General features: G+C 43.4%; 1 protein-coding gene across 1 annotated transcript in view; it reads left to right on the forward strand.

Moving 5' to 3' along the window:
- The window catches only part of LOC147032054 (calcineurin subunit B type 1-like), a 79750-nt gene that overhangs the window by 232 nt on the left and 64518 nt on the right, over positions 1-15000 (forward strand). Inside the window, exon 2 of the mRNA XM_085869341.1 lies at positions 2096-2135. Coding sequence (XP_085725467.1) covers positions 2096-2135 — 40 coding nt within the window. The remainder of the gene's footprint in view (positions 1-2095; positions 2136-15000) is intronic.

Below are 15000 nucleotides of genomic sequence, written 5' to 3' on the forward strand. Positions count from 1 at the left end.
CGATCGCATACTATTAATGGGGGGGGGGGCAATGTTCACACACCTTTAACCGTTTTTCTCCTTTTGTGACGTCACAGTAGCTTTTTTTCCGTCTCGATGATGAACAATGCATGGGAATAATAATTTTTTTTTATTTTTATTTTTCAAATCGGTTAATTTATTATATTCTTCAGAGCTGTTGACGACACAAAATATAATAATCACACGAAACAATTGTAATTATCGTTTTAATGAAACTACAACGACACTATACTTCGTATCATGAGAGTACCACCAGCTACAGCTACGTTTTTATTGTTGTTATTGCGTTTACCTTTGGGCGCCCACCTGCATTTTGTTGCTATTATATATTTAATTATGCAATATTATATATTTAATCATCATTATGATCGGGGTACCCAGTCGAATGGACTGGGTAACCTGTTGTTTTTCTTGTGTTTATTTATTATTAATTAATTATTCTCGTGTTATTATTGATGGATGTCGCTGCCTTGGGAGCGCGCACGTGCCCCCGTTGCTCACGCACTCAATGATCCTTGAATGATGCAGCACGTGGAGTGGAGGCTTCGAGTGGCTGTTCATGCAACAGCAAACTCACGGCGGAGTGGCACCATACGTACGGCACGGGCGTGATGTGCCAAATGTCCTTCTCGAACGATTCTTTGAGTTGCCATCAGTAGCTGTACGCTCCGATGAAATACGAATAGTATGATATTACCACTATAACAGCTGACTAATATACTTCATTGGCCCCAATTGTTCCCATCTTCTTGTGTGGGGTTGGTTGGGGAAAGTTTTTTTTTTAACCCCTCCCCCCCACAACCTTCCCCACAAGTCTTTCACGAACCGGTTGGCGAGGCCTGACATTCGACTGAATGCGGCAAGAATTTGTGATAGCTCACCGACTCTTCGCAAAATACATCGTGGAATCTTTTGCTGGTCCAGCGACGAATGCGAGCCAACAGGACACCCAGCTTAACGCCTCTATTCCCCTTTACCCGCCGTATTGTGGGACCAGACACTTTGTGACGTAGCACCCTGTCCAATCAGCACCGATATGACGGTTCATATCGTTGGCCTCGAAAGCTCCATCAACGAAACGGCTCGAAGGCGATTGCGTGACTTGCGCACCGTCCTGTCAGACTATGAATAGTGTGCAGAACGTGAATAGTCATAGTGTAAGCACATCATGTCGTTGGTAGATACCCATGGGACGCTCGATGTTTGCTGCCGAGGTGGGAGGTACAATTTCTGTTTACAGTGGTAACTGAGGGTGTTCCCCTGAAATTGTAAAATGAATCTTGCTCCGTTTGCCTCTCCAACATGATTCCCATTCTGGAAGCACACACTCGCCATACTGTGTTTTTTTTTTACCATCTTATTGCATGAAATATCTTCTTCACTGTGCCAGGAGCCGTGCCATTTTTTGTACCGATAGCACACTATTACTGGGCGGACAATGCTCACACACCTTTAACCGTTTTTCTCCTTTTGTGACGTCACAGTAGCGTTTTTCCCGTTCTCGATGATGAACAATGCATGGAAATAATTTTTTTTTTTTAATCGGTTAATTTATTATATTCATCGGAGCTGTTGATGGCACAAAATATAATAATTACGAATAGTGCTCGAATGGCACTCTTGTTCGCTGTCAGACGTTGGCATTGCTTCCCCGCCCCGACGTTAGCCTGTTGTCACATGTGCCATGAATCGCTCCATCATCGCAAGGCGATGTTTGGTGGTTTAATCTCCAGCTGCCTTCCCTTGCTACAACCTATCTCCCACCACTCTTTTTATTTCCACGTCGAGATGCGGTTGACCCCTTCTCCTGGGAAATGCAAAGATCCGGTGCAATGTGTGCTCCTCAATAATTTCAACTTTTCAATCCGCACACTTCATATTTTTATGGGAATATTTTGTTTGGCTTTTGGGTCTCACGAAACACGTTGTAATCATGATGCTCTGACACTTACTTATTGTAAATTCATTTTTGAAAAAAAAAACCCAATAATAATAAACATTCTTAGTGGCTTTTCTTGTTCTACATGATATACATGCTCTCAATTTCTGTTGTCCCTCTCTTCTGCGTCTCCAGGGGAATGAGATGAGCTACCCATTGGATATGTGTACACACTGTGAGTAGTGCTGTGTCTGTTCTCATCTTCAGTAATATGAACAATGTGCCATTAAAAGATGTTCTTCAGCGCATGTTGTTGTTCGCGAAGGTATATTAGACTGGCATTAAGTTCTGGATTTGGGCCACGAGTTGCATCAATGCTGACGCGTGACTGTGCTGCTTTTGCAGTGGCCCCTGTTGGTTTATGCAGGAATTTTGAATTTGTTCATGGTGCTGGCAAGCTGTAGAATCTTTAACCTCCAACTACTATGTTACCAAACATGACGCCCAGTTTAACGTCCACCCGAGGGACGGCACACACAGGGATGCCTCACACTGCCTGAGAAACACCACGTTGGCATTTTAGAACTGGTTTGAGATTTTAACCCAGGTTAGACAGCTCAGAGGGGCAGTGTGCATACCTCGAGGCTATCAGGACGGGCTGTCTTGTTGGTAAAATGAAGTGTGCATACGATACATGGCTTTTTTGTGCTATTTGATGTTCTCATGATTATTGATGCTTATTCATATATACCAGCAGGGACCCAGGGAACATCCACTCAATGTAAAATGTGACTTGAAGTCCTCAACTCCCCCCACCCTCACAGAGCCCAAGTCATCAAAAGTCCTCAACCCCTGCCTTCTAACAGCCGAGTGTTCAACCTCCCCCTCCCAACCCTAAAACTTTAATACCCTCCCTACTCCAAGCCTTTAAATCCCCTCCCCACCCCATCCCCCCATCACTTCTTCCCCCACAACTCATGAACACCCTCCCCCCCCCACCCAAAGTCTCAACCTCCCATCCCAAATCTGTCCCATCTTTGCTCCCCTCTCACAACCCCACCCCTCTGTCCTCCTTGCCTCCTGCTCATAAAAGCAAAAGGGCATTCCCACATCCATCATTACATATTTCTTCTTAACCTCATTGAAACGGTGGAAGACTCTTTCCCCTCCCCGATCCACCTGACTATGATGTCATCACCGACTTCACAGCAACCTCAAGCGAAACAGCAAAAGCAACAGCATGGCTCCTACCTGGCATGGCCCATCACGGTCATCTGTACAACTCACAATCCCATGCAATTATGCAGAAACACCGTGGAATTGCAACTCTCAAGTGACCGTGAGCAGCCAAATTGCACCAATAAACAACCCGAAAACAATTATATTATTCCTGATGCATATATAGTTTATACACATCATTAAAAGTATCATATAACAAGAACCTAAAGAACCTCCGCAGTAAAGGCCCTTCCTCGAGAGAATGCTACATCGTTATTTGGGCAGTGTATAGGCAACAGACCACTGTCTCGATCGCTCCCGAGAATAAAATAAAAAAACCTGGGTTTGAAACAAAAATATGTTCACCTCCTTTGTGCAGCCACTGTATTCTAATAAATGTCAGTGTGTGTCAATCCATCTCCTCCATAACTCCAAAACCATGAAACCAAGCGACCCCAAACTTTGCATGCATACTAAGGGAACTCCAAAAGAGTGTATGAGCGGAAATTTGGTGTTTGGATTAATTAAAACACCCCTTTTGAAGATGATTAACGGCCTTATTTAATTATCCTTTATCAAGGCTCATCGTTGGTCACCTCGTCCCTCGCTGGGTTCTTATTCACCATTTTTGTTTGGTCTGCTCAACAATGCCTTGACCTGGAACAGGCTGCAATGGTTTCGTCACGATAAAGTTTTTTTTTTTCACTTTCCTCACTTTATATCATTGGATGCATGATCAACATGCCTACAAATCGATGGATACATTGCAATGCTTATAAATGTCTGGAGACGCCAGTGTTAATGTCACTTTGTGGCTTTATTTCATTTCCGCACATGCCATAACCTCTACTGTCTCTCAATATCAGCCCGATTTCAAAATTTTAACTTCTTTATTGATTTCAGCATTAGTTACGACTGCAAAAAAAAAAAATATATATATATATATATATATATATATATATATATATATATATATATATATATATATATTGCTTCTTTTTCTAATTTGGACATTGCTTGACATTCCAGCGTCTCTGGGTTCATGGTGTCAAAATGACTGATCAACGATCGCGAATCCGCTGCCAAGCCAGCCGTTCCTATTAGTCCGGATGTCAAACACCACTTTTCAAGATGACCTTGCATTAGGGTCCACACAATATTTTTTCTGCATTTTTGTGATTACCAGACCATCTGAATGAATATTCCGATTGATGCCACTCTGGCACCCTTGAGCATTTTTGTAGAAACACATTAATATGCAAATTAGCGGGGGCCATTGTCGAAATTACTATTTTTCTTAATATCTCCAGAAGTAAGCATCCAAACAGCCTGGTTAAGGTGTCTACACCCATGTTTTTAGGGTCACTGGTCATGATAAACTGACTTAAAATTGAATAACATTTAAATTTAGCTCATTAATATGCAAATTAGCAGTCGCCATTATTAAAATAACAATTTTTCTTAATATCTCCAGAAGTAAGCATCCAAACAGCCTGGTTGAGGTGTCTACACCCATCTGTTTAGGGTCAGTGGTCATGATAAACCCACTTACAATTTGATAACATTGAAATTTAGCTCATTAATATGCAAATTAGCATAACCCTACCCCCTGAATTTGTCTGAGCTGATCAGCGTTTTTGCAGTACAGTTATACAACAACAACAAAACTGTTTGAAAATAACTTGCACAGAGCCGTTTATCCCCAGTACAGTTGTGAAGAAATGGCTGACCTCAGAAGATCAACAGCATGAACTGTTTCTGATCAAGTAAGTTGAGGCTTGTAATGTAATGAAAGAAACATGGAGAACTGAGTTTTAAGTAAGAGTAATGTCTTCTGATACAGTAAAATGATCGATAATATTTGCAAGCAAGTTTTTATTATTATTATTTAACATGATCTGTCTGAAAGCAACTGTGTATTTTATTGATTTTTAAAAGTACACAGGGTGGAACCTGTTTCCTGAGAATTTTTTAAAAATACGAACAAAGAAATTAAATGTTTACTGATGTTTATAATTACCCTATTTTTACAGGTTGAGGCTCCATCACCATGGGAGACTGTTTCTTCAGTCCCTGCGATGCAATTAAAGCAGGAAAACCTCTGGTAACAGTTGGTTCAGACAGAGTGCAAAGTATCATCCGGTCAAGCAAAGCAAGACAAGATGGTATACATGGAAAGCTTGAACAGAGATTACAGGCAGACAAATCTATCGAGCTCAAATGCCATAGAGACTCTGTGTCAACGTACACATCACGCTCATACATAGAAAGACACTTGAAACGAATGAGTAATGTTTGTTTGGAAGATGCTTCAACAAGAAAAATAAGCCGCCGTTCAAAGACGACAGTGTTTGACTTTAAAGAACATTGCATTTTCTGCGGAGAAAAGTGCATCATGGACTTTGATAAGAAGAATCCTAATCGTTGGTGGCGAGTTCTCCTTTGTAGGACTGGAGATCGTGTTGATCGGACAACTTTCACACAAACACTTCTTGATGTTATTGATTCCCGCCAGGGTGAAGAAGGACACCAGGTCAAGATACGATTAATGGGTGCAATCGGCGATCTTCATGCTGCTGATGCGAGATATCACGATGACTGCAGAAAGTCCTTGATGCACCCCCTTCTGTTGCAGCAGCAGCACACAGTGGCAGAGAAACTCAGTACATTGAGCCAGCTGTCAGTTCTACCATCCTATCGATGAAAAACGACATGTTGCACATCTGGAATTCAGTGGAAGTCTACAATATGTACAAGGATCATGGCGGAAAGCTATACCCTCGACGAACCCTGTTATTCAAATTGTTGGATATACTTGGCTCTGAGCTTCTGGTTCTGTCTGGTGAAGGTGTCGCTAGTTTCATCTGGAATTCAGTAGAAGTCTACAATATGTACAAGGATCATGGAGGAAAGCTATACCCTCGACGAACCCTGTTATTCAAATTGTTGGATATACTTGGCTCTGAGCTTCTGGTTCTGTCTGGTGAAGGTGTCGCGAGTTTAATCTTGTTTCGCAGCAGAGCGTCTACTGCGATCAACTTAGTAGCATCAGATGAAGATGACGCCATTGATGTTTCCATAGAACGAATTGCCAAGAAGGTTGAACAGGAATCTAAGCAGTTGTCATCCGACCCCAGTTCCTATCAGACTAGAATTAATATAGATATTGCTAATGAAACAGTGAGTTCAACCCTTCAATTGCTACTCTCCAAAATATCAGCTAAACTGGACTGCATACTTCCAGGAGCTCTGATAGGAAACATCATAACGAATATGATCACCAATCGACCAACTACACTCCAAATAGCACTAGGTGTTACAGTCAGTCGTAAAAGCCTCATCGAGCAGTTGTACAACTATCACGTGACCTGTTCCTTTGATGAGTTTCAGCGTTTCAAGGGATCAGCAGCAAAGGCTGCAACTGTTCACTCCGGGATTAGGGGAACCGCCAATGCTGAATGTGGCCTCGTTCAGGTTGTTGCTGACAACTTCAACACAAATATCTCATCCCAGAATAGACTCATTTCAACACATTCTCTTGCAGTACTACTTACCATAAAAGATCAGGAGATATCTTCCACATCTGAAGATGAAGCCATCATCAGACGATTGACCCATGATGAAATGAAGACACCTGTGACAGAAGACATTTCGGTTCAAAGGTACAAGGGACCTGAGAAACCAGCGATGCCAGTTGAAGAAGCCACACGTGTGGTGTTACCTCTCCGCGTATTGGCTCATCAAGCTATACAACTTAGGAGAGTTCAAGATATGGATCTCTCTTTTCTGAAGCAAATCACTTCTGATCAGAACACACCAGAGTTTGGTGGCTTTAATACGAAGCTCTGCAGAGAGCAAGGACAATCCATCCAACCTGCAACGAGGGCCATTTATACACCACTCATAAATATGGATCCAGCTGATCAGGACATGATGTTTACAGCAATGGAGGAGGGAAAACGCTTGACTGCAGAGTGTGGACAAACCGTAACCATCTTCACAAACGACCAACAGCTGTATCCAGTGGCTGTTAATGTTAAATGGGTTTATCCTGAGCGATTTACACAGTTCATACCGAGGCTGGGCGGCATGCACACCCTTATGAGTTTCATCGGTTGTGTGGGGAACTTGATGGCTGAAAGTGGGCTGGAAGACGTGATGAAATCTGCCTTTGGAAGTGTTGCTCATATGCTTGGTGGAAAAAAGTTTCCCCAAAACTTCAGGGCCCTGCGATTGGTGACTGAGGAGGTCCTTCGTTCCAGCGGTCAAGCGGTTCCAGAGGAGGTCCTTCGTGGCTCAGGCAGAAAGTCATGGAGACTTAATGGACACTCTTGAAACCAAAGCAACAAAGAGCATGACCACACAGCTATGGGCACAGAACCTTGTGAAACCTGTATTCATCATGATGGCGTTTGTTCATGCTGAGCGTGAAGGAGACTGGCCATTGCATCTTTGGGCTATGAAGGAGATGCTCCCCTACTTCTTTGTGGCTGGACATCACAACGATGCTAGATATGGGCTCGACTACCTTCGATCGATGGAAAGGCTTCATGGAGACATTCTGGAAATGTTCTTAAAAGATCACATGATGCGGCACAAGAAGGTCCGATGGAACGGCATATTGTGGGATATGTACATTGAGTCTACGTTCATGCGCTACGGTCATGGCATACATGGAATCGTTGGCATTACACTGAAGCCTTCCACACTGATGAAGTGGGCCTATTTAGTTTAGTCAGCTAATCCACGATCTCACAGATATGACTGAGGGGCACATAGTCACAGAGGTGACCATTCACAAGGAAGAGAAGCCATCACACATACGATCTGATGCAGAGGACCGAGATAAGATAAGGAGAAAACTCCAGTCCTGTATCGACCCACTTGACCCAAACGAACATGCAGACAGAGTTGTCAACATTGTAACTGGCAGAATTGGACCGGAGAAGGTGAACGCGCCAAGGGGAGTTGACATTGGCCGAGCACAGATGCATTCGTATGAAGAAAGCTGGCCAGCAGGATTCAACGCTCCCTTATCGAAACGAGTCATAAGTATGGTAGTGACACGGAAAGTCATGCGTGTGGGATCTACTGAGGTTTGTGATCTAAATCTCATCTACTCCAGGGTCATGGGACTCCAGCAAAGTTGAAACATCAAACTATGTGACGTCTTGGAGTACGAGCTTGCACCTGTGCCAACATCAATGTTCGATGAAAAGGGGGAGATGAGAATAGCAAAGACCAAGTGGAAATCTTAACAAGACTGGGTCCACAACCTGAAGTCACCATCTTGGATGGTTGTGCAATCCTCTTGGTTATTCATTGGCCTAACAGTGGAATTGTGCAAGACTTTGTTGACAACTTCACGAGCGACATCATGGCAAAGGTGGTCAAATCAGATGTATATCTGGTATTTGACAGATATCATGATTTCAGCATCAAGAGTGGAACAAGATTAGCAAGAGCTGGGCAGCAAGCTAGCAGGCACCACAGGTTGAACCGCCAGACTCCACTGCCTCCACAGCTGGTGGTTCTGTCAGTAACTGAGAACTGATTTGCCAGAATTTGATTGACGTTAGTCAACAGAGAAAGCAGAGCCAACACAGCTTCATCATTACAGGAGTCTACCCCAGTGGAAATACACCATGGAGCCCAAAGGTGTCGCACTGATTTGAAGACGACGCATGAAGAGGCAGATGTCATCATGATTCAGCAAGTCGCTAAAGTTGCCGAAGATGGTGCAAAATGCATCACAGTCATCTGTGATGATACGGATGTGTTCATCTGCTTGTGTATCACTTCGCAGAACTTCATCTGCAATGCTGCATAACAATGGAAGCAACATGTCCTGGCCGATCGTTGATCGACATTGGGGCCACTGCCAGAAAGCATGCTGGGATGGTGCAAGACCTACTAGCTTTACACGCACTGACAGATTGCGACACCGTTGCCCAGATGTATGGTAGAGGTAAACGGACTGGCAAGAAGACACTCACAGCAGGCCATTCACTTCAAAAACTTGGGAATGTGGAGGCATCTATTGAGGATGTCATCGCCGAAGCCACTGGGTTCATGGCTTTTCGCTATGGTAGCAAGGAGAGAAGCAACATGTCTGATGTTCGCAAAGAAGTGTGGTCTATGAAGATGGCGAAACCAAATGCCATCAAAGCACCAGACCTAAAGGCTCTGCCTCCAACTACAGAGTCCTTTGAAGAAAACGTGCGACGCGCTCATATCCAGTCAGCAATATGGAAGTCAGCTGCTGAGCTGCAGCCACCACCTCTGGATCCCACTCAGTACGGATGGAAACGTGGTGAGGCATCAAGATCATTACTTCCAATTATGCTGCCGCCCAACGTCGCTCTTGCACCACCAGAGACCTTGGAGCAAATACGATGTGGATGTTCCTCTGACAAGCAATGCGACACAGCTCAATGCCGCTGCACAGCAGCCAAGTTACCATGCACAGTTTTCAGTACGTGCCATGGAGATACTGGCTGCAGGAATGAGCACACCAAGACAGCTGCTACATTTGCCCTTGATGATGACTGTGACACTGAAAGAGACACCAAGCACTGAAGTAGCCTTCATAAGGTTTACAAACCTGTTTTTATATATATATATATATATATATATATATATATATATATATATATATATATATATATATATATATATATATATATATATGAACATTTGATTTACACAGGAATGTCTTCTTTTGTTCATGTTGTTAGCTGCTTTCATTGCATACTGTCGAATTGTTGAATCTGTATGAATAATAAAGTGATCTGTATTCACAAAGACTGAAGTGTTTTTTTTTTGTCAATCTATATGTATATTTATCGACATTTTCAATAATGGTGACTGCTAATTTGCATATTAATGAGCTAAATTTAAATGTTATCAAATTTTAAGTGGGTTTATCACATAGACTCCTATAGAGAAGGACTGGAACCTCCCGTGCTCGGGGTTTGTAACTTGAGTCTGAAGGATTAACTTGAGTCCAGGGCTAAAATGACTTCGAGAATGGCTAGAGACACGATCTCGGGATCCATATAGGGGTTTTTGAGGACGGCGAGTTCAATAGTGTCATTTTCAACACCACCTGAGGTCATCTTCAAGGTCAAAAGGTCATATTTCAAGGTCAAATTACTGAATTTTGGTATTTTTTGCCCGTTTTTGTGTCTAACTCATAAACGGTGAGAGATGGCTGATTGTAATAAGATGCAAGTGTGTGGAGCTGTCAAACTTTGATATTTATTGTCATATATCGTATTACATAAACATTATATGCATGTCACAACACTATGCCTATTACAACTATGTATATGTCTATCACTAGGTGGAGAGCTTTTCTTGCCTCCTGAGGCATCCCAAAGCTTTTTCTTTGTCACTTACATTGAGGACATGAGCTTTCAATAGAATGTTAGCTAAAGTAGTACATGCGGCATCACTACGAGCTAAAGGTGCATCTACAGAGGATAACAGCTCAGCAAAATGAAATCGGCAACGCATTTTAGTCTTGTCATACAAATTATAGGCATTATGTACAAAAAAGACGGTTGACATAGTCAGCACACTCAATCCACCTCTATTCAAATTATCTAGAAACTCAGATGACACCTCGTTACCATCTTCGTCATCAATGATCTCCTCCATACTCGTGCTATCGCCATATTTATGAACAAGGTGTCTGGCCAAATAAACTACTTTATGCTTAAGGGCATCGTCAGACCCCAAGAGATCCTGAGTGTCTTGAGTAATCTCGTCAATGAGTTCACTTCGCTCATCTGGATTTATGGAAGTTGTACAGTTCTTGTCACAATCAATCACACGAGAACTAGATTCTGGCATTATGTCATGCTTAATGAGTGTTTGCAAATTTACAATTTTAGCTGCATCCATAATGTCAACGACGTCAATGTCGAAGTTTCCACCGCTTCTTTGCCTGGCTTGGCCGAAAAACTTTTCGAAGGCTTCATCTGCAAATATAGCAGGAAGAACGTAGTCAAAGTCTTTCTCTGCCAGAAGCAATTTGGCAGCCTCCACATTACTACGTGTGGACACAGTGAAGGCTTCAGCAGTTTGCTGAGTTTGCTTCAGCTTACGACCACCACCTCCTTGCAATGCGCAGGTAGATATAATTTGGCAGGCCTGCTACAGCCTAGGGAAACTTGTACAGTCTGCTGTCCAAGGCTGTCTGGATTCGTTGTGCAGATGGATAGTTGAGAAACGGTCTTTCATGTTCATCATCTTGAACCACTCACTCATTATCTGGGTGAGGATGATTGTGCCTTCGCTGATGCCCAGTGAATCCTTGAAGGTCTTTAAAGCAGCGACAGTCTTGTCATTGAACACTTGGCATACCAATGGTACGCTCTGGTGTTGAAGGGGCTTGGGGAAAACAGCGGTGTGCGTCAGCTTGGTTAAGCGAATAGGAGTAGCCCGGTCGATCTCATAAACCTTCTGAATATCACTCCAGTAAGCTTTGTACTCATTACCATCTACGACAAATGAGAGTGTCTTGCCATCAATAGTAATCCAGTTGTTGCGAACATTTTTGAAGATATGCATGTAGTCGTACACTAAGAACATAGATTGCTTTTGAATTGACAGCACTTGGCAACTTCCTGGTCCTCCAAGTTTTGAATAAACACTGCGGTTGGTATTGCAATTGTCACATATCAAAGAAATCACAGTACCGCCTGCACCAACTACGGCTGATGCAGCTTCGATAAGGAGTTCCTTCAGCTGATCGGCAGTTAGTTTGTTGCAGGGCAAAATGCGTAGAATATAGCGTGGACCACAGAAATGGCAGGCAACTTCAACAACCATAGCATGTGAAGCAAGCATTTCGTGTTCACCACCCGCTGCTGCATTTTGAGCATATCCTACAACATGCCCTCCAGAAATTCGCAATGTCTCGACCAGCTTTACCTCGTCAAACATTAAATTGACCAAACGCTGCTGTGGTTTAAGCTGGTCGAACAAGGTTTTGAGGTTGGTGTCCTGCTGACTACTAGCAAGCATCTGTTTTACCTTTTTCGTTGATGGTAGAATGATTAAGCCGGATCGACGAATCATTTTGTATGCACTGGGTGATATGTTGTGAAGTTGCATTGCGAAAATCATAGTATCAGTATCAAATCGGCGACGATCAAGAGGTTTGAATATAAGATGCAGCTGTGACAGAAAGAAGGTGAAATGAGGAAGCTCGTGTGCCTCAGTCATCCAACAGAGCTGGCTTATTACAAGGTGAAGAATTTCCTTGCTTGTGCATTCATAGATGTTTACCTGGTCAGTTATGGATCTAATCTGGGACCATTTTGAGAGCAGACTGTTCTTCTGCAAAGGAAAGAGTCGTTTGGGCACCTCAATCCCATCTTTCTCAACTCTATTCAAGAATAGAAATCCAAAAGGTGAGTGAACTTGTTGGAAATGAAAGAACTGCTTGACAGTTTGTCCAGTAGCATCAGTTCTTGATAGGTAAAGGTTTTCCTGGTCTTTTATGACGTTAAAGCCAGGAAAATAGGAGCTGATTTTAGCACAGAAGTGGTCGAAATCTTGGATATTGTCTGCAGCCTCATCAGCTGCCTGCATCTTCTTAGCTCTTGATTCTGACATAGAAGATGATGTTGGGCATGGGGCTGAGGTCACCTGCTTCAAAACTGATTTCGGTACTCCAGGAAATATTGATGGGGGTTCTTTGGGTCGTTTGCCACCCCTAACTGACACCCAATTCACAATTGAAAGGTGTCTCACAAATATATACCTCCTTTAAGCACCTCAAGCTTTCTTTCTCATTTGGCATTGCCAATATCCATCTCTCCCTCTCCTCAGGATCTTTTGGGAAGGATATGACCTTTACATAAGGCATCCCATCATAGTTTCCTCGACAACCAAAGCAGCTGCAATGACGTGGCATATTGTCACCAAAGCAGGAAACAACACGAAGATCCTGTGAGATCACCAGCTGGACAGTTTCTGAAAGCGAAACAAACAAAACATACATTAGTTAACGATTATAGAAATCAGCAAGTAGGTGCAGTAGGTGCACAATGTCATGTTTTGTCAAAGACTTTACAAAAGTTTTCCTCTATGAGTTAGACACAAAAACGGGCAAAAAATACCAAAATTCAGTAACTTGACCTTGAAATATGACCTTTTGACCTTGAACATGACTTCAGGTGGTGCTGAACATGACACTATTGAACTCGCCATCCTCAAAAACCCCTATACGGATCCCGAGATCGTGTCTCTCGCCCTTCTAGAAGTCATTTTAGCCCCGGACTCAAGTTAATCCTTCAGACTCAAGTTACAAACCCTGAGATCGTGAGGTTCCAGTCCTTCTCTTTTGGAGTCTATGGTTTATCATGACCAGTGACCCTAAAAACATGGGTGTAGACACCTCAACCAGGCTATTTGGATGCTTACTTTTGGAGATATTAAGAAAAATAGTAATTTCGACAATGGCCACCGCTAATTTGCATATTAATGGGTTTCTACAAAAATGCTCAAGGGTGCCAGAGTGGCATCAATCGGAATATTCATTCAGATGGTCTGGTGATCACAAAAATGCAGAAAAACATGGTGCGGACCCTAATGCACGCTTTTCTGGCCAACACTCGGACTATATGGAAAAGTATTCACACTGACACTGAATATTTCATTCGACTTGGAAAAAAGTTCAGGGCCTACTCGCTTCCGTGCAGTGCTTTAGGCGGTGACTCGCTTGCTGAAAATGTGCAATTTTATTTTACATCACATTTCCCCTTTTTGTACGATATTCTTTCATTATATGACCCGTCACTTCAACGTAGATAGATACTGCACATGTAAAAAAAAATTAACGTTTTGTTTTTAAAAGTTTCTTCAACTGTTTGGTTGGTGTGCTTGCTTGTGTGGTTAAGCCACTTGGTGAGCGCTCTTCAAGCTTCGATGGTGATACTGCGGCACAGTTCTCTGTGGGGACAACTGCAGAGTTGGGAAGGCAAAATAAATTAGATGATTACAATGAGTAAAAAGTGTTTCTAGTTGTTACAAGGCAATGAATCGTCACATCACAGCAGGATAGCTCAGAGGTATGCATGATCGCTCTAAGCTCTTCAGCTTGGATTCAAATCCCGACCCAGCTATAAACTGTCATCCCGATGTTTCACAGGGAGGGTGATTCATCAATGTGTGTGCCATCTCATGGATGGATGTTAAATGGACATCACATCTGCTGGAATCCCCCCATGCTCTCCCCATCCTCCCTCTCCTCTCACTCTCCCACCCCTCTTTGTCTCTCTCTCTCTCTCTCTCTCTCTCTCTCTCTCTCTCTCTCTCTCTCTCTCTCTCTCTCTCTCTCTCTCTCTCTCTCTCTCTCTCTCTCTCTCTCTCTCTCTCTCCCTCTCTCTCTCCTTCCCCCTCTCTCTCTCCCTCCCCCTCTCTCTCCCTCCCCTCTCCCTCCCCTCTCTCTCCCTCCCGCTCTCTCTCCCTCCCCACCCCTATCTCTCTCTCCCTCTCTCTCCCACACCTCTCCCACCCCCTCCTATCTCTTTCTCTCCCACCCCTCTCCCTCCTTCCCCTAACTCTCTCTCCCACCCCATCCCTCTCTTCCAACCCCCTCCACCCCTCTCTCTCTCTCCGACCCTTCTCCCCCTATTTCTGACCCCTCCCCTCCCCCCCTTTCCTTTCACACCCCTCTCCCTCTCTCATACCCCTATTTCTCCCACCCTTCTTCCCTTCCTCTCTCTCCCCTCCCCCTCTCTCTCCCACTCCTCCCCCTTTGTTAAGGAGTCTTTTAAGGACTGACAGTTTACTTTTGAGTTTAAATTGGCTTCCCCATAGGGTAGTCTGTTCAAATTAGATTCAGAGTGAGCCAACCAGAGGGGTGC

Source organism: Eptatretus burgeri, chromosome 2, assembly GCF_056783735.1.
Source record: "Eptatretus burgeri isolate ZD-2024b chromosome 2, Ebu_testis_v1, whole genome shotgun sequence".
Taxonomy (NCBI): domain Eukaryota; kingdom Metazoa; phylum Chordata; class Myxini; order Myxiniformes; family Myxinidae; genus Eptatretus; species Eptatretus burgeri.